The sequence below is a fragment of the Indicator indicator genome, chromosome 22 (assembly GCF_027791375.1).
Source record: "Indicator indicator isolate 239-I01 chromosome 22, UM_Iind_1.1, whole genome shotgun sequence".
NCBI classification, from domain to species: domain Eukaryota; kingdom Metazoa; phylum Chordata; class Aves; order Piciformes; family Indicatoridae; genus Indicator; species Indicator indicator.
In genome coordinates, this window is record NC_072031.1 from 11,914,791 (window position 1) to 11,932,062 (window position 17,272).

Consider the following 17,272-nt stretch of genomic DNA (forward strand, 5'->3'; position numbering starts at 1 on the left):
GGTGGCATTTTGTTTGTTTTTTTTTTTTTTTTTTCTCTCTCTCGAATCATTTAAACTTCATTGTCATGATTGTTTTTATTAAAAAAAAAAAGACAAGAAAAGAAAAAAAAAAGGAAAAAAAGAGAAAACCACAACAAAAAAAAAAAGAAAAAACTTTTGTAAGTGGATTTGTTTTCCTTCGTCTGTACTTCAGTCTGCTGGGGTGTTTCTGTAGATGGTGGATACTTGCTTTCATTTTTTTAATGATAGAAGTCTTCTGTTTTAAGTTGTTTTGTTTTGGGTTTGTTTGTTTTTTGTTGGGGTTTTTTTTTTTTCCTTATCACCAGCTCATTCTATCCTCTGTGGTTACTCAGTAATTTCATTTCAATATTTATTTTTGTGCTGCTTTTTTATTATAAAATAAATTATTGATATACCAAGCAATGTGGATTCCTGTTTGTAAGGCGAATAGCCCTGTGTATGTGTCCATTACTTTCTCTTGACAGCCACAACATAATTTATTGCTGTAAATTTAGCTGCAGTGACTGGTTTTTTTGTACCTTTCCAATAAAGCATTTTCTGGTTTCAGACTTGCCCTGGTCTATGGTCAACGTTTTAGAGCTTGAATTGATGTTTGGAGGAGTGTTTTGCTCTGGTTTTCTTGCCTGCCTGTCCTCGGTGCAGCACACAGCTGACTGTTGGCTGCAGCACTGCTGGGGAGTGATGTGTTTTTGGGAGGCAGGTTGGGCTGAGGAGAGTGTGATGCTGCTCTGGCTTCTGCAGGCATCTGACCCAGCCTGGTGTCACCACCTTCATCTCCCAGCCTCGCTGTGGTGCTTCTGTGGTGTATTTGGAACGTGCTGAAGGGATAGCTCTTGCCCAAGCTGCTTGTCTGATAGGTCTCATGCTCAGACCACATATATTTGTTCTGCTGCTCCAGGCTGTGCCTTTGTGTTCAACTGGGGGTATTTGTGATGGCACAGGCTGGGAGCAGTGGCTGAGCTGGCACCTGCCTGTAGCTGTATTGCTGCGAGATGGCTGTGGAGGCCCTTCTTGGCTTGGGGACCCTGTGCTGTGAGACAGGTTACAGTTCTGTCCTCCTTTGGGTTGTGAAATACCCCTGCACCACTTTCCTCTGTGACTGCTTGTGAATAAACTGCTTTAACTCCTTACATCAGTTTTTCAGCTTTCTGGTTGTCCCTGTTTGGGCTGTAAAGAAGTGGTACCTTGCGCCAGTGAGCTCCTAGAGGCTGTGTTAGCTTTAATCTCCAGTTCCAAGTGGTTGATTTTTCATTAGGGGACAGCTGAAGGAGGAAAATGCTTTGCCCGTGCCAGGTTGAGGCAATAGGTTGGAGGCAGACATGTTGGCTGAAGTTAGAATTAGAGGTAGGGCGAAGTGGAGAGAAGCATAGCTGAAAAGACTTTGTGTGTCAGCAGGTAATGGATGGTCATTAGGTGCCAGAGGTGGGGCTTGGCTGAGCAGGAATGTGGGTGATGCCTGGGGAGCAGTTGCAGTCACTGTGCTGGGCAACAAAATCATCATCCACTTCAGCTCCTGTCTGGAGAGACAGCCTGTCAGCAGCTGGGCCCAGGGGCTTGCTGGTAGGTGCTAGCACCCAAATAGGGAAGCCTCTGTGTCTCCAACTGGGCACTAGGCATGGCGAGCAGCCATGTGTGAGAGTGATGGCAGCCTCCTTCCTTCCCCTCTGCTTCTAGCAAGCATGGTCAGCCCCAGGTCTTGTGGGTGTGATGGCAGGAGGTGTCCTGTGAGGATGCATCCCTGACATGAGCAGATTGTAAACCTGCCTGACCCAGGTCCAAAAAAGCACCAGGAGAACAGATAGCTGCAGACCAGCCTTGTCCTTGGGGAGAGCCTGAGGACAAGCGACAACTGGAAAACAAATCTGCCGACCACTGGAGCCTGCTGCTGGCAGCGATAAAAGCCTGTTCCTCCCAGGCTGCCTGCTGGCGTGGCTCCAGGCACAGCCGGGCTCCTGTGTAGGTCACCCGTGTGCTTGCTGCCAGCTTTCCCTGTGTCCTTGTTGAAGAGGTGGAAGAGACATGTTAGAGGAGCACAGGACTGTGTCTGCTGGGGAACGTGTTCAGCCTGCAACACCGTTGGCATTTCTGTTCCCTGGGGATGCCTTTTGACAGCGTAACGATTTGAGGGCCGTGACAGCGCCCAGCCCGAGCTGTGAGCTCTTGAGCCTCTCTCTCTCTCTCGTTATCCTCCAAGAAAAAGGACGACCAGGAGGCCAAGCTTTCTCCTGCTGGAGAGGGGAGTGTTGCCTGCTGTTGCACAGCACAGCAGCCAGCTGGTATCCAGCCCAGCATGGCTCCTTCAGGCTGGTATCACACTGCTGACTTGGATGAGTCACAGCTGATTTTTTTTTTTTTTTTTTTTTACCCACCTTGTTTTACTTGCAAGAAAGACCTGTTTTACATATAATACAGTAATCAGGGCTTGACATAAAAAGGCAAATGTTATTGTCTGCAGTGGGAATTGCACCTGCTGGTAAGAGCAATGAATGCAGCCCATTATGCACCGGAGTCAATCATTTGTGCAATGAAGTACAACTACATTTCTTGCTGTGTTCTTGTGCAAGTCTTTACTTCAGCAGCCATGAGTGCACCAACAGATGTGCCATCATCACCTCTGCAGTCTGTCCTCACCCTGGGAGCCGGAGCAGCCTCTATTCCTGCATCTGTGGCCAGCCCTCTCCCAGAGGAGTGGAGAAGACCCAGACGTTCAGCTGAGAGATGTCCCTGCTTCGATGCTGGCTGTGTTACAAAGCTGAGCAGCCTCATTCCCGAGTGCTGAGGCTGTACTTTGCTGGCCCAAGGGTCCTGCTCCTAGGATGTGCAGGACCCTGGGGTGTGTGTCCAGATGCACAGAATGTGTGGCTCTTGTCTGTGGACCTTTTTGCAGAAGAAGTGACAGTGGTCTCACTGGCTGAGCAGGTATGAGCAGCAGTGCTTCAAAGCAGAGGGACTGACAAGACTGGCTTAGCTGTGTGGAATCTGGCTTAGCTGTGTGGAGTCTGAGCTTCCAGCATGATAAGGTGTCTTAAATAATCATCATAAACAAAGGTCCTTCTGAGGCTGGAGTCTGAGCTTAGTTTGGCTAAAGCAGATCCAGCAACTCTGACCTGCTGCATCCACAGTTTAGGTGAGGGTTGGAAGAGGTGCAGTGCAAAGGAGAGGAAGAGCAACACGCTCTTTGGAGTGAAAAAGATGAGCACAAATCCTGTGGGAATGCCAAAATGTGCAGGATGCCGCATGTGCAGGTATTTCTGCTGGGCCAGCATTGAGGGGCAGGGAGGACACTGAGTTTAAGAGCATCAGCATTAGAGCAGGAACAGGCAGATCGTGGGCTCGGCTTGCTGAGCTAAGTGAAAATGCTTGCTCACCCCGTGGTAGAAATTGCTGTTTATTAGAAAAAAAAATTCATAAATAAAATAATTTCATGTTGTGATTTACATTTTGCAGCTTAAGAGCAGAGAAAAGAAAAACCTGGGAGAAGTGTGTAAAACAGCTTTAAGTCTTACCCCTCTGTTTGCCACAAGATTGCAAATCTGAGGCTATAGGCTTGCCTCTGTCCTTTCCCTTTGCCTCTACCCAAGCTCCCATCCCCACACTCAGCCTGCTCAGTGCCTGAGTAAGTTCCTGGGAATCATCTGATTAACAGGAACAGAATTTGGACTAAAAATTGGGAAAAAAATGGGGAGGAGGGGGGGAAAAAAACCTAACCAGCTGAGGGGAAGTTTAACACAAGGATTTGTGCTCTCCATCACTGTGTGATATGGGGAGAATCCTTCCATGCAGCATCTTCCCCCACAGTGGTTCTGCCTCCCATGGCAGCATCCCCCAGTGTCTCCATCCTGCCACTTTCACCCAGATGGGCTCAACTCCCACCTGCCTTCCGACAGGTTGAACGAAGCCCAGGGACAGCAAAGAGTGAAGGGTTAGGAGGAACAGATAGTTTCCAGTAAGTGCATTCCTACTACCACCAGTCACAGTCTGGTTCCCTAATAAAGGCTCTGATAAAGAAGCTGGAATCCCTTTTAACTTCTGATTTGTTCAGAGATAAGTCAGCTTAGACATAAACAAGTGCTTCTGTCACCGGCTGCTCTCAGGAACGCAGCTGCGAGACCCTGGGTTAGCCCCAGTGAGGTCTTGCCGCTGCTCCCGGGGGGTTACTCAGACAGCTGCATCCCCATCTGGAGGGGGAAGAGGATGACTTGTTCTTCCTCCCTGCTTAAGGTCTTCTGTACAACTCCATAGGCTTTTCTGGGGGAAGGAGAGGGGAGAAGATGTAAAAATAAAGAATGATGTCTTTTCAGCTGTTAGCAGGTTTTGAGGTGAAATGAAGTCACCTTCCTGGGCTGGTTTTCTCCACGGGGCCCTCTGAGATCATTTTCTACTCAAATCAGGAGAAAGTAGAGCAGAACTGTGCTGAGAAAAGCATTTCTCTTAGGCCTCAACACTGCTTGGAGGTAAGAAGAGGGTGAAGGCAGCTGGTCTGTCCTGCAGCTTGGCATTCCCCAGCATAGGCATGAGGCTGGTATCAAGACGCCAGCAGTGGGGTGGCAAAGCCCAGGCTGCAGCACAGGGTTGCCTAGTCATAGGAACAAAGACAGCCCAGTCCCTAACAATGGTAGAGATGGGACAGCAAAAGCTGGCACTATTTGACAGAACCTTTTCCTGGGTTATTGCATCTTCCCTTTGAGAGACTGGCTTATTAGGTGGAGTTTCTGGCTTCTCAGTACTTTGATTAGACCAGGTTGTCTCAGGATTGAGACAGCTCCCACTTGCATGGGTTTAAACACCTGCAGTGTTATTGTCCACTCTGACATCTACAGATCCTCATCTGATAGGATCAGCACTCTCTTCTCAATGTTTTTGCTCTTCCTGCTGCTCAGTGCCTCCATCCTGGGGGCCACGTGCCCGTTCTCCCCCGGCGCTTTGTGCTCTGCCTCCTGCATTGCCTGCTGGGTGTACTGCTGGTACGCGGGTGAGAAGTTGTGGATCGCATCCTGCACGATGTCCTGGGGGCTTATGGTCTCCTTCAGCCCGCTTGAGATGCTCTGCATTGGGGCAATGTTTGCTGAAAAACAGGGAGAGCAGGAGAGAGTGATGGAACATCAGAGAGTTACTGAGCCCAAGCACCCCAGACTTGAGTGACACTTTTCCTTAGAAATTCAAGACCAGGTGCTCATTGTGGGCCATGCCACCACAATGTGGTGGTGAGTTCTAAGGCGGCAGGGAAACACTGGCTCCATGTTTCAAAGAGGATAGATCCTCTCCAGCAGCAAATCCTCTAATTTTGACCATCCACACCAAAGTCTCTCTTCCTATCCATTCACTATGGCTGTGGGTATCATGAGGGAAGAGGAGGAAGGAACTCATGGAGCACAGGAGACAGAAATTCCTCTGATGGATTTTAGCATCCCATGGGTAATTCTCTAAGGGAGAGGTCTCCTCTTTGTCACTGATGAGGGAAGAAGAAAGGAAGAGTTACCTGTTGAGTTTTCTTTCTTCTCTCTGTACACCTGGCAGGGGAATGCATAGCGTAGGGCAATGGAAGCAAAGAACATCTCAATGCAGATAATGAAGTTCTGGTAGCCAGCAGCCACTGTCCCAGCTCCCACCTCCTTCCCATCGATGATCTGAACTTCAGGGATCACCCCGCATTTCTCCAGGATGGCCAACAATGTCCCTGTGCAGAGGAAGGGAGAGGGATCAACTCTGGTCATGCATCTCTGTGTCAGGTGAAGCTATGGGAGGAGAAGTACTGGGATTGTGTGGTGGAACTCACCTTGCCAGAAGGAGAGGAAGATGACTGCCTTGATGGTGATGAACTTGAGGACCGGCTTAAACGGGCGCAGCAGGTCCATGGTGGCAAAGTAGAAGAGGAAGAGGGCATAAAGCGCCAGGCTGACAGAGAAGTTGTAGATGATGGTGATGTAGAGGTAACCACTGTGGACACTGTGGGGAGAGAGAGAGCTGCTGCCCTGGGCTGCAGGAAGCAAAGCAATTCCAGCCAGAGCTGAAGAAGGATGAAATGGGGAGGGAGAAGTGCCATGTAGGAGGGTACAGCCCAGCCAGGGAAGGTAAGGCAGGGGCAAAGAGGGTGGGCAGGGAGTTGCTCTCAGCTTTTGCTCTGTTGGTAGGACCTTTTGATTATGGCCTACAGGATTTTCGTCCCTTTCTTATTTGGGGACAGTGAGGCTCCTTTCTTTGGTGCTTTGGGTTCCCTGTGCTTTCAATACTCATAGGGTGGTAGGACACTGTCCCTGGTGATGGAGCAGGGACCCATCCTATTTCCTTTACCCCCCCCAGCTCAACCCAGCGTCCTCACTTGAAGTCCCCATCGTGGTACTTCCCAAATGCCTGCAGGATGATGGTGATGATTGCCATGAGGGGTTTCACGATGCAGAACTGTAGTGTGGCCTGTACAGGGGAAAGACACGATGCACTCCAGGCAGCAGGGATATGCCACTCCCTTCCCTGCAGCTCTTGCCACCCCTCTGGCCCCTCCACACAAGCCAACCCCTCCACACCTGGGCCAGAGACACCCAGGAGAGAGCAGTTCTCCATCACAGGAGTGACCAGTGCTGCTGGGTGAAATATGAACCAGCTCAATGTATGCTGATGGGAGGGAGCAGGGCTCCCAAAAGGCAGCTTCTGAAAGGCAGTATAGTGACTCCAAGGAGGGGGGGAACAGGTGGCCTTCAGATGGACTGGTGCCAGGATTCAGCCTGCAGCACAGCCCTGGAGAGTTAGAGAGCTGTGCAGGCTAACCTGGGACTGGACAGAGATGGCAATCTCAGCTCTGCAGTGGGAGGAGACCCTGACTCAGCAGTGAGTCAGAGGCAAGGACAGTGTGGAGCCCTGCTGCTGGCCAGGTGCCTGCAAGCTGGGTGAGCTGCCTCCCTCAGAGGAAAAAAAGCCCAAAATAGCATCTCGGGAGAGCAGCGAAGCAGAGCCCTCTCAGCAGGGCTCTGGGGAAGGGACCTGCCACCTGCACAGCGCTTGTTGGAGGGAAGCAGAGCTGACACGCCCCATCAGGCACCCACCTGCTTGCAGAAGCGCAGGAACCCGATGGAGTAGGACATGCCCTGAAGGCAGCAGGTCCCGTAGAAACAGCTGGACCTGGAAGCAGAAGCCCAGGAGATGCCATTGGGTCTGCTGGATGGGGAAAGTGAGTGGAGGGCCAAGGGATGCTGGGACTTACGCAATGGGCTTCCCTCGGATCTCTGTCATGATGGTGCTCTCTCCTCCCAGGTACTCGAAGCACAGGCTCAGGAAGCTGTAAATGACGAAAGCTGGCAAGGAAGGGCAGGCACGATCAGCAGGGCTGATGGAGATACGTGAGGGGGTTGTTACATTTTGCGTTCCTTCCTGCTGGGGTGTGTTCTCACCCACCCCAGCACCACCTTATTTGGGACACTGGTGGGTGGGAGCCCAGCAAGAGGAGCAACAGGCCAAATCCATCTGACTTTCAGGTGCATGTACACGGCAGCAGTCAGGTGTCCCAGTGATGATCATGAAGCTGACCTCCATGGGCACCCACACAAGCCCAGGCGGGAGTGCAATGGCCAGGGACCATCTGCACAGAAGGACCTCAAAACTGTTAAGGGGCAGCACAAATAGGGTGGTGACCAGCAAGAAGAAGGTCCTGAACAGTTTTCTTGGACATCTCCATCACTTACTTTTCATATAGTCCAATCTTGAAGTAAAAAGCATCCCCATATCCCTCTGTTCCCAGGGGGAGAGCAACAAGGTGGAAGAGCAAACTCAACCTTGATGAGTTTCCTCTTAAAACACCTCAGCTCCCCAATTCCTTAGGTATCTCTACCTTCTTCTTTAGAGAAGCTGCATTTCTACCCCACAGGCAGACAGAAAACCTTGCATTCCCCAGGAACATGAGGCTGAAGTCCCTGTGAGCCTGCAGGCTCATGTTGGAAAGGCACCAGCTCCTGTCTGCCTAAAGGACATCCCTTCCCTACTGCTGATGGAGAAAGAAGGGGAAACCCTCTGCACGGAGGAAGGGAGGGTGGAAGTGAAAGAGATGGAGATATGCCACTGTGCAATCCAGGTTGCTCCAGAGACACAGGCCCTGCTTTGCCATCAGCCTCCCTGCTGAGGAGAGGCTGCACTCACCTTCGTAGCAGTCACGCACCGAGTCGAAGTAGACGTAGTACTGGTGGCTGCCCAGGAGGAGGAGGCTGAGCCAGGAGTCGAAGGCGTAGACGGGCACGATGAAGAGGATGCGGATGATGTAACGCTGCTCCTTGGCGATGGTGTAATTCCTCAGGTGGGTGTAGATCTGCAAAGTGCCCAGCATTGCAGAGCTGTGGCTACCACTGCTCAGGACAGGAACCAGAGGTACCCTCAAGGGACAACATTCGATAGGCTCCCACCCTGTCCATGGAGCAATCCCTCCCATGAAAACAGGTGGAAACTGTTTCCTTCCTTTCCTTTCCCCTTCCCTGGCGCTGTGTGATGAGTGTACTCTGCTCTCCACACCAGACCCTGTGCAGCCCCTTCCCAGTGCTCTGAGGCACCAGCTTGGCAGATCCGTGAAGCACCCAAAACCATGCCCACTGGCAGTATCTTTCACTGTGCACCTCAGAGGCACAGACCCCAGGGTGTCAGATGAGAAACCCCTCTGGGTGTTGCCTCTGGGCAGCACCAGTGCCCTGCAGCCTCTCCTGGCTCTGGCAGCCACCTGGGCACTGTGTGGGCAAAGTCCACCCTCCCAAGCTGTCAGCACCAGGCTCCTGACAACAGAGATATCCCCTCCAGGCAGCAACAGAAGGAAATATTTATCCAGAGTTGAGCGATTTGCCATGAACTTGTGGGCAATCAATAGTTTTGCCCTCACATCAACCTCAGTGCTGAGCTCCATCTCCACTCCAGCCCATACCTGGTGGAAAGTGATGATGAGTGCCGACCATACAAAGATGCCAGAGATGACCTCTGCTGCCGTCGTGGTCAGGAAAAGCTGCTGGCTGTGCTGGGAGTCATTGTGGGCAGCCATGAGCAGGGCAAGGGCCGGGGATGGGGAGGCTGAGGCCAGCCTGGCCACTGTGCTGGGCCCTGGTGTGCCAAACACCGTGGGAGAGGGCAAGGCACGCGTGGCATTACTCATCTGCAGGGAGGGAGAGGCAAGGGGAGTGGTGCAGGAAGGCAGGACATAGGTAAGCTGAAGAGGGAAGGTCCCAGGAGATTTCCCAGCCCACACAGTGCAGACAAACCTGTGAGGTTTATTTCTCCTCCCCAGGTTTCTACAGGGTGTACCTCACCCAAACCAGCCAATTCAGCATGGATGGGGGCTGTTTCTCCCAGCAGGAAAATGAAACAGCAGACCCTCTTTTCCTCAAGAAGGTATATGTGGTCCCTGTGTCCCCCAAAACACACACTTCTCCTTCCTGGCCTTGCTCCTTCTTGTTTTCTTGTTTGCTTGGAAGGGAAAGTCTTGCCTGCATTCCTAACCCTGTGATTTCACACTTGTTTCTCAGGACCCTTTTTCCTCAGGAAACAGAGACTTGAAGGTTAAACTCATCCTTCACCCATGATAATAACGAGTCTGTTACCAACCAGCCATCAGGACACTGATCTCCTCCTTGGGAGTCCAGACAGCACTGGAATCCCTGTGGTCCCCCCCAAATCTGCCTACTTTCGCCATGCATGGTGTGCTAGGGACAAACCCTGAGGCTGCCCAAGAAGCCAGAGGTTTGGTATCTCCCAGGCTGTTTGGCCAGCCTCAACCATTTTGTGAGCATGGGGTCTTGGTGTGCCTGCAATGCCAACCCTAAGAACCTGAAGAGCAGCCAGCAATCCCTCCTCCACCTAAACTGAGCCCAAGGCAGCAGAGGACGCTGAAGCTCTCCAGCATCTTCTCAGCAGCTCTGTCCTCAAAGCTGGTTGACCCAAGGCACCAAGTGTTCCCAGCACAGAGGGTGGCCAGGGTGTAAGGGCACAGTGTACCCTGCAACTCCAGACAGCAAGGACCAGCCTAATAATACACTCTTATTTATAGGTCAGCTTCATATCTCAAGGCCAACAGATGCATAAACTGCCATGTTTGGTCTCTCTTCCTGCTAATCTATGGAAAGCTGCTATTTCCCCAAGTATAGCAATAGTGGGTTTAAAAAAAGACAAACAAGAAGCTCCGAGCAGAGCTCTAACAACATAGATGCTTCTCAATGCATTGTTAATAAACAAAGGTTTTAGCTGCTGGGTAACTATCGCCTGGAGGTAAAACTGTAAGCATGAGCTGGTGAGAGGCAAGAAAATAATCTGCCACAGATAAGAGTGGGAGAGAACGACGTGGGTCCAATTAAACAGAAAACAAACCAAAGCAAGAGCTCACCCTACAGCTTCCTCTCCTGCCCTCTCCTCGAACTCCAACCTGACAGGAGAGGAAACTCAGCTGGTGTCAGATCAACAGTCCTAAAAATACCTCTCCCCCCGCCTCTGCCTGGCAGGAGCTGCCTGTAAGTGGAGATGCCCGGGCATGCTGGCGAGGTCCCAGCAGCTCACCCTGCTGTACCTGCGCCCGCCAGCGGGGAAGCGGAGCCGAAGGTAGCCGGAGGGACACCGCGGCCGATACTGTTACGGGTTCTGCCTCCCTGAAACCACCCCACGGCCGGCGGGAAGAAGGATCCCAGGGAGAGCCGGAGAGGGATCTGGTCTTTGGACAGACTACAGCGATACTGTCCTGCCTTGTAAACATTAACAGGAGGCAGGAGATAGCTCGCAGTGTGGGGAGGGTGGTGAGAGCCCAGCTCTGCCCCATGCCACATCACTGCTCGCTCTTTTTGGGCACTGTCCCACTGCTGGCTGGGGCTATACAGCAGGATTTGGGACGCTTTTCCTCTGCCAGAGCATCATGATAGGGAAGGACGTGATCCAGCTTGCTTCCTAGGACAAGGTGGAGACCTATGCTCATCCCTGCACCCTTTTATTCTGTTCTCAACCCAGCACTGTGCCACAGATGCTTGGCCCAAGACATCCCAACTCCTATGGGCTTTCCCAGGCATTGTGGTGCGAGCACAGTGGCACCAGCAGCTGGACCTGGCAGACTCCCCTACATTGTCACACTCTGAACGCAGCAGAGCAAGTCATTAAAAACAAAGGCCTGGTGCCACTTGGAGACCAGGCTCCCAGCTCCAGAGGTAATTAGATCCTGGCTGTGCAAGGTAGCCGGGCAATGCAATGCAGTTAAGAGGGACATTTGTTTCCGAAACAAAGGCACCGAGGAGACACAGAGAATAGTATGAGCAGCAAAACTCAGCTCCTTGACAGGACTGTGCCAGTGGCACATCCACTCTGGCTGTTCTCAGACACCTTGCAGGTACTTGCCACAGAGTGTCTACCTGTTACGTTCACTCTCTGGGATATTAGAGATACTAAGTGAGCACTGAGCAGAAGATAAACTGAGCAGTGAGACCTGTGTTCAGACAGGCTACCTACAAATGGGGCTTTTCACTTGGCCAGGGATTCCCCTCCATCTGCAGGCTGCCGGAGCACAGATTGCCAGCTCACATACCTCCTCATGTCCCAGAGCACCTGGGACAAATCCCAATGTGGGCAGCAGCCCCTGTGGGACTGGGGCAGTCAGAAAGGAAAGGTGAGTCCCTGCTGTCCCCCAACAGTGCCTCTACAGTGCTGGCTGTGCACCGAGGCAAGGGGGAGAGATCCCTGACCCCCATCCTTGGGAGGGAAGCATCCAGGTTCAGTTCCACCAGTACAGGAGACCTTTTGTCTTTATTGCTTTCAGATAAAGCCAGGGCACAAGAGTTATTTACCCAACCAGCCTCTCCATACCACTCCCAGGCCACCCAGGAGGAAGGACCTATAGCACACAGCTATAAATTAAGGCAGGGCAGCACCGAGCCCTCCTTAAAGCCTATCTGGAGGAGGGGGTGACACACACACAGAGCTCTTGCAGCAGTCTCTGCCCACCCACAGGCGCCCAGGACCAATGGCTGGGACAACCTCTGCTCCATGACAGGGTGTCCACAGTCACTGCACCCCCCAGGGCCCCACTCACCCTGCAAAGCTCCTCCAGGAGCGGGTCTGGCTGCCATGCACCTGCCTCCGTATCCCCTGTGCCCTCCTCCACCTACGCCTGCAGGAGACTCCTCCTCCAGTCACCCTCCCAGCCCTGCCCGCCTACTGGCAGTGGGCCCTGCCAGCACCCTGTTCACCCTTGCTGCACCCCGGGCTCCACGGGAGCTGGAGCAGCAGGTTGGGCTTCACCTCCTGTGAAAAAGCTACCCAACTTACCTGTCCAGTCCACCGTGCTCAGCACCCACACCCGGAAAGCAAACAAGGATGGAAAGCCACACCACAGCCTGACGCTGCTGTCCCCAACCTGGCACACGTCCTGCGGCCACGAGTGAGGGCTCTGCCTGGGTGGCAAAGGCAGGTTTTCCTGCAGTGAGGAAGTAATCCTAACCTGGAGGACAGCAATGACTAAAAGGCAGGCAGCTAGTGGCACCTGCAGACTTGTGCCTGGTTTTTGGGGCAGGCCTTCCCTCTGGTTTACTGCAGAGCAGGGGGGGAGCAAAGTTGAAACATCAGTAGCTTGTGGTCTAATTTATTGCCCATGGAAAGGCAGCAAAGTAAGTCTGTCCCAGCTCCACGTCCTTTCTTTACCCACCACCCTGTGAAGAGCTCGTGGGGGACACAATTGGGAAATTAAGGTAGTTAACTCGTGGTCAGCCTTAAGGTAGTAACAGTCAGATCTCCAGGGCACAGCAGTGCTGTGCCACCATATCACTATGATGGAAGATCTGCTTTACTTTTTTTTTTTTTTTTTGCTCTTTTTTATTTTACTTTTTTTTTTTTTTTAGATTTGCTAATTACTTTATGCTTTACACAAGTTGCTAGAGCTACAGATACCATAAGAGCACCAGGATCTAGAAAATATATTGGATTTTGTGTCGGGTAAGAATCCCTACCAGCAAACCAGGATCGACACTAACAAATTCCACACGTCTCTCTTCCTAGACAAAAAAAAAAAAAAAAAAAAGTGTAAAAGACGGAAATTTTGGAGTTCTGACAAATGCAAATCTTTGATTCTTGGAAGCATAGTTCAGAAAATTATTTTTAGATTAAATTTCTTGTCAAGGGCAGCTACACGCCTGTGGTGTTTGGATGTGTTTTAAAAAGGTTTCATTTCTCATAATTCCAAATCCTGTAAATAACTCTTACTTCAGAGAAAAGAGGCCTTTCGAAATGCATTTTCTGCTTTTCTGATTCTAGGGGAATTTTTTTATCAACAGAAACGTCCCAGCAGCTGGATCTGCATGGGGCAGGAACAGGCATTGTGCTGATATCAATGGATCTCAACACAGCACCAAGTTTTCCCTGCCCAGAATCCGAGACCTGGCCTCTGCTCAGTCAAGTGACAAAAGTGTGAAACAGCTCACTTAAAAATTTACTACTTGGTGTTATTTTTTACAAGAAGAGGTAAACCCAAATGTGCTTTCCAAGCAAATGGCAACAGTTTGGCTATTAATCTCATATGACTTCATCTAATACCTTTTTATCCACCAGACTCTGGAAAAACACCTCTGTGTAACCCCCCAAACCCTTCTGTCTCCACATCAACTCCTAAAAATGGGTGCTTTAGGAAAGGGCCAGCTCACTGCAGGTGGGCCAAGCTACCTCTACTTCTCTAATGTCCCTGTCTTCCACCAATTATTTGCTTCTCTTTAAAACTGGGAGTCAAAGTGGAAAATTAATTCAGACAACATCAGGAAAGGGACTGACATAAGGACAAAAGCAGTCATATAGGACTAATTTCCTTAAAAACAGACAAGAAAACCTTTCCTATTATGCAACTGCTGTTGCTTTGTAACCGAAGCTTGTATTTCAATGGCAGTGATTTTCACAGAGCAAGAAAGAAAACAGGTAAAATTAGATTTGTCAATGTTTCTTTTATTCTCCTGCACTGGGTGTTCCCCCTTTGCGGTACAGCTCAGTTACAGAGCTTGGCATCTGTTGCTCCTCAGGACACAAATGCAGAGCCAGGCCATTTCCCAAACATACATCCCACCCAATGTGGTAAAAATACTCCTGCTCTTGCATGTTGAGACAATTGTTCTCGTCTCATCACTGACTATATGGACTGCAAACCTGCCATGGTAACAAAACCCACAAATGTTCTACACAGCAGAGAAAAATTCATGACATTCCTCAGTACATCCAAAACCAGCACAAAGGCATTCCATCATTTTCATTTTGGGTCCTTTCAAATAAGTGGTGATGAGTCATGGACTCAAGATCATTTCCTTGAATCCAGATGGCACAACTTCACCACACTTGGCAACTTCGGATCACTTCCCGTAGAGCCTGTATTCCTTCCATGGTCTTGTCTTTCAAAGCCATGGCGAGAAGAACAGGTTTGTTCCCAGCTTCCTGAGAGACAAACGCCACCAGGTTTCTGGCACAAACATGAACCAGGGGCTGAAAAGCAAAGGCATACAGATGTGCATTCCTTCATCTGGGAGAGCCTTCCCACACAAGTTAGGAGAGTCCTGCAATGGCACAGAGCACATCAAGAACCTGCCAAATTGAACTCGGACCGAGCATGCAGTTTGCTGAGTGGTTCTACCATGATTTGGAACAGACAAGCAGCTCGCTTGGTCAGCAAAGCTATGGAACAGGGAACTTTAGACAGCACTTTCATAACCATCTTAAGAGGGAAGAGTTTCGAGCTGCAAGAGACAACTACCCAAACCACCCTGGAACAACGTAACTGGAGCTGTGCTTGAATTGAGTTTTGCACCACTTTGGAAAACTTGGAAAGCCAGTATGGCGAACCTTTCCTTCTGCTAATCCTCTCACTCAAACTACTTCACTGAGCATCAAATTATATGAAAAGACATGGAGCAAAATGTCTCTGTTTCCATCACAGCCAGATTTCTGAGTAAGTTTCCAAGCACAGATTTCTTTTAAAAACTTGTTGCTGAAGAGGGTATGTTCTGCTGACAAGCTCTGGAGAACAACCTGTTATTTCTGCAATGCCTGGAGGTCCCAAAGTGGTGTTATACAGACAGTCTTTGCATGCCATGTGTAAAAGACATTTTGGTTTTGATTTTAACAGAATAATGAAAAGCAGAAGTAAGCAGTGAGGCTGAAAGAGGGAAGAAAAGGGATATAATCTTCCTAATGAGGTTTCTTTAACAAGAACATTCAGCTTCTCTAGGTTTTATTTACACCCACAGTTATGTATTTATCAGGAGAATGAGTTTGCTTGATTTAAGCTACCAGTGTGGTTTGGAAGCATGAACCACCCAAACAGAGATGATAATGGTGATGAGCAGGAAGGCAGCAAACTAGTGAAAGCCTTTCCTTAAGGTTTAGATGGATTAAGTTGATAAAATGATTTGAAAATACTATGTAACAAAGTAAACAACAGCACTTGTCGTTTCCAAATAAAACACAAAACCAGCTTGGGGGTGGAAGTGGTCAGAATTAGCAGGTATTGTGCCAGGGAAAGCAAAACATCTCCCATCCACAGAAGGAAAGCTATTGCTGAAGAAAGAGAATTCCCTAAGGGGAAGCTCTGGATAGAATCAGAGACTTGTGTTGCTAGAGTTTTTCTAGTTAAGGTTAGCAAGTAATGTTCGATAGCTCCCACCCTGATGGAAAGTCTCATAATCTTGTAGCTCTGTAACTTTCTGTTTTAATGCCTGACTAGTTGATGCTTTGCGAAATACATTTCCTTCTGCTCTCTCTCCAGCTTTGTGAAATGGTCGATAAAAACTCATTTTGTTGAAGCAAAACAAATTAAACTTTATCAAGGGAAGGTGCTGGCAGGCACACTAGGGAAAGGGCAACTAAAGTCCACTATGGGGCTGGCATAGATTGGTGTGGGGGGGGGTGGGGGTGAGAAAAAGGCTTTGAGAAGGAAAACAAACTCACTGGAACAGAAACCCAAAAAAAAGGTTATCAAAGGCTGCAGGTTTGATCTTGCCACCCTTACATCAACAGGGGCTTTATCAAACCTTCCATAAACATGGTGAAGCAATCCATATCCTGTAGGACACAAAACAACAGATCCCCAAACTGCTCACAGTTAGTTAAACTTTTATTATGTCAAAGAGCAGATGGGCATGCATACCTTTCTGATGAACCCCTCTTTTCTCAGTAAAGTAAAATTAATCTTACCACAGCGCAAACACTGCTTAACTGCTGTGATTCATCAACTCTCTGGCAAGTTGTGCAGCCCCACCTACTACATTTCCCCCTCATCCTTGCTGCCTGCACACTGCACATCCGCTCTCACCTCATCCTTGCCCAGGAGCACCTTTGTGGTGAGGGAGGGCCTGCCCACGTTGTCAGCGATTGTGTTGGGGTCCACATAAACGATTGTTCCCATTTTGCCGTACTGTGTGACTACCACGAGGACCGAGTTGGAGAACGCTGTACACACCACCTCCGTCGGGACCCCGTGTACCACCTCCTCTCGCTGCTTGGACGTCACGATGGGACTCGCTTCCATCGCTGCAGAAAAACAACAATAACAATAAAATATCATTAGATTAGAAACACAGACCACGGGCCATAAAAAGCCCAAATCTCTCCCTTCATTTGAGATACCCACGTTAAGTTGATTTCTGAGCACAAAAGCGCCCTGAGGTGTGTGTCTGTGCAGGTACAACGGTCAGCGCCCACACTTCCGACCGGAAGGGGGGATTTAACTGCCCCGCAGCAGAGCCTGCACCCCGCGCAGGGGTTTCGTGGTACTCATGGTTTAACAAGGATCGCATCTACTGAGCAGGCTGTCCCCGGGCCCGACCCGCCGTCCGGTGCCGTGCCGTGCCGTGCCGTGCCCTCCCTTCCCTCGCAGCCTCCCGGTCGCTGGCACCGAAGGGGCGAACCCCGAGCTCCGCTTTCCACCCCGAGCCCACAGACCTCCGAGCTCCCTGAGCCGGGCCGAGGCTGCGAGAAGCGCCCCCCGGCCCCCCTGTACCGGCGCCAGGCCCAGCCGCGCCGCCGCTCTCTGCTCGGGCCCGCCCCCGGCGGCGCGGGGAGATGGCGCAGGGCGGCTGCGGCTCTTCCTCCCTCCCTCCCTTCCAGTGTGCTCCGCGCCGCCATTAACCGCCCGGGGAGCCGCCATCTGCAGCCCCCACACGCTCTGCTCCGGGAGCCCACACCGCCGCTGAGCCGTTTTCCCCAGCCCAGCCTCCTCGGCCGGTTTCTACCCGTTTCACACCGGCTCCCATCGGCAGGGCGGGAACCCCACCTGTGGCCGGGAAGGAGTGGT

At 50.7% G+C, this 17,272-nt stretch overlaps 2 protein-coding genes across 3 annotated transcripts; both read right to left on the reverse strand.

The window, feature by feature from the left end:
• Window positions 1-4,835: 4,835 nt before the first annotated feature.
• Window positions 4,836-9,145, reverse strand: TMEM184A (transmembrane protein 184A). Its single transcript, XM_054391153.1, has 8 exons — window positions 8,912-9,145; window positions 8,146-8,311; window positions 7,217-7,307; window positions 7,059-7,134; window positions 6,341-6,432; window positions 5,798-5,967; window positions 5,501-5,698; window positions 4,836-5,086 (listed from the first exon to the last, which is right to left on the reverse strand). Exons 1-8 carry the CDS (start codon window positions 9,134-9,136, stop codon window positions 4,836-4,838), a joined length of 1,269 nt encoding a protein of 422 aa, XP_054247128.1. The 5' UTR covers window positions 9,137-9,145.
• Window positions 9,146-13,933: 4,788 nt separating this feature from the next.
• On the reverse strand, window positions 13,934-16,951 carry PSMG3 (proteasome assembly chaperone 3). Of its 2 annotated transcripts, none has more exons than XM_054391196.1 (3): window positions 16,921-16,951; window positions 16,292-16,509; window positions 13,934-14,466 (listed from the first exon to the last, which is right to left on the reverse strand). In XM_054391196.1, exons 2-3 carry the CDS (start codon window positions 16,505-16,507, stop codon window positions 14,314-14,316), a joined length of 369 nt encoding a protein of 122 aa, XP_054247171.1. In that variant the 5' UTR covers window positions 16,508-16,509; window positions 16,921-16,951; the 3' UTR covers window positions 13,934-14,313. The 2 variants fall into 2 exon arrangements, with proteins under 2 accessions (XP_054247171.1, XP_054247173.1); XM_054391198.1 differs by lacking the exon at window positions 16,921-16,951 and adding an exon at window positions 16,610-16,625.
• Window positions 16,952-17,272: the final 321 nt, after the last annotated feature.

Excerpts from the sequence above, each read along its gene's own strand:
- TMEM184A (XM_054391153.1), bottom strand. The coding sequence starts at position 9,136 with ATGAGTAATGCCACGCGTGCCTTGCCCTCTCCCACGGTGTTTGGCACA. Across the intron at positions 8,312-8,911 it reads TCATCATCACTTTCCACCAG|ATCTACACCCACCTGAGGAA; the intron begins GTATGGGCTGGA and ends GGCACTTTGCAG. Across the intron at positions 6,433-7,058 it reads TCCTGCGCTTCTGCAAGCAG|GCCACACTACAGTTCTGCAT; the intron begins GTGGGTGCCTGA and ends TCCCCTGTACAG.
- PSMG3 (XM_054391196.1), bottom strand. The coding sequence starts at position 16,507 with ATGGAAGCGAGTCCCATCGTGACGTCCAAGCAGCGAGAGGAGGTGGTA. Across the intron at positions 14,467-16,291 it reads TGCTCCTGGGCAAGGATGAG|CCCCTGGTTCATGTTTGTGC; the intron begins GTGAGAGCGGAT and ends TTTGCTTTTCAG.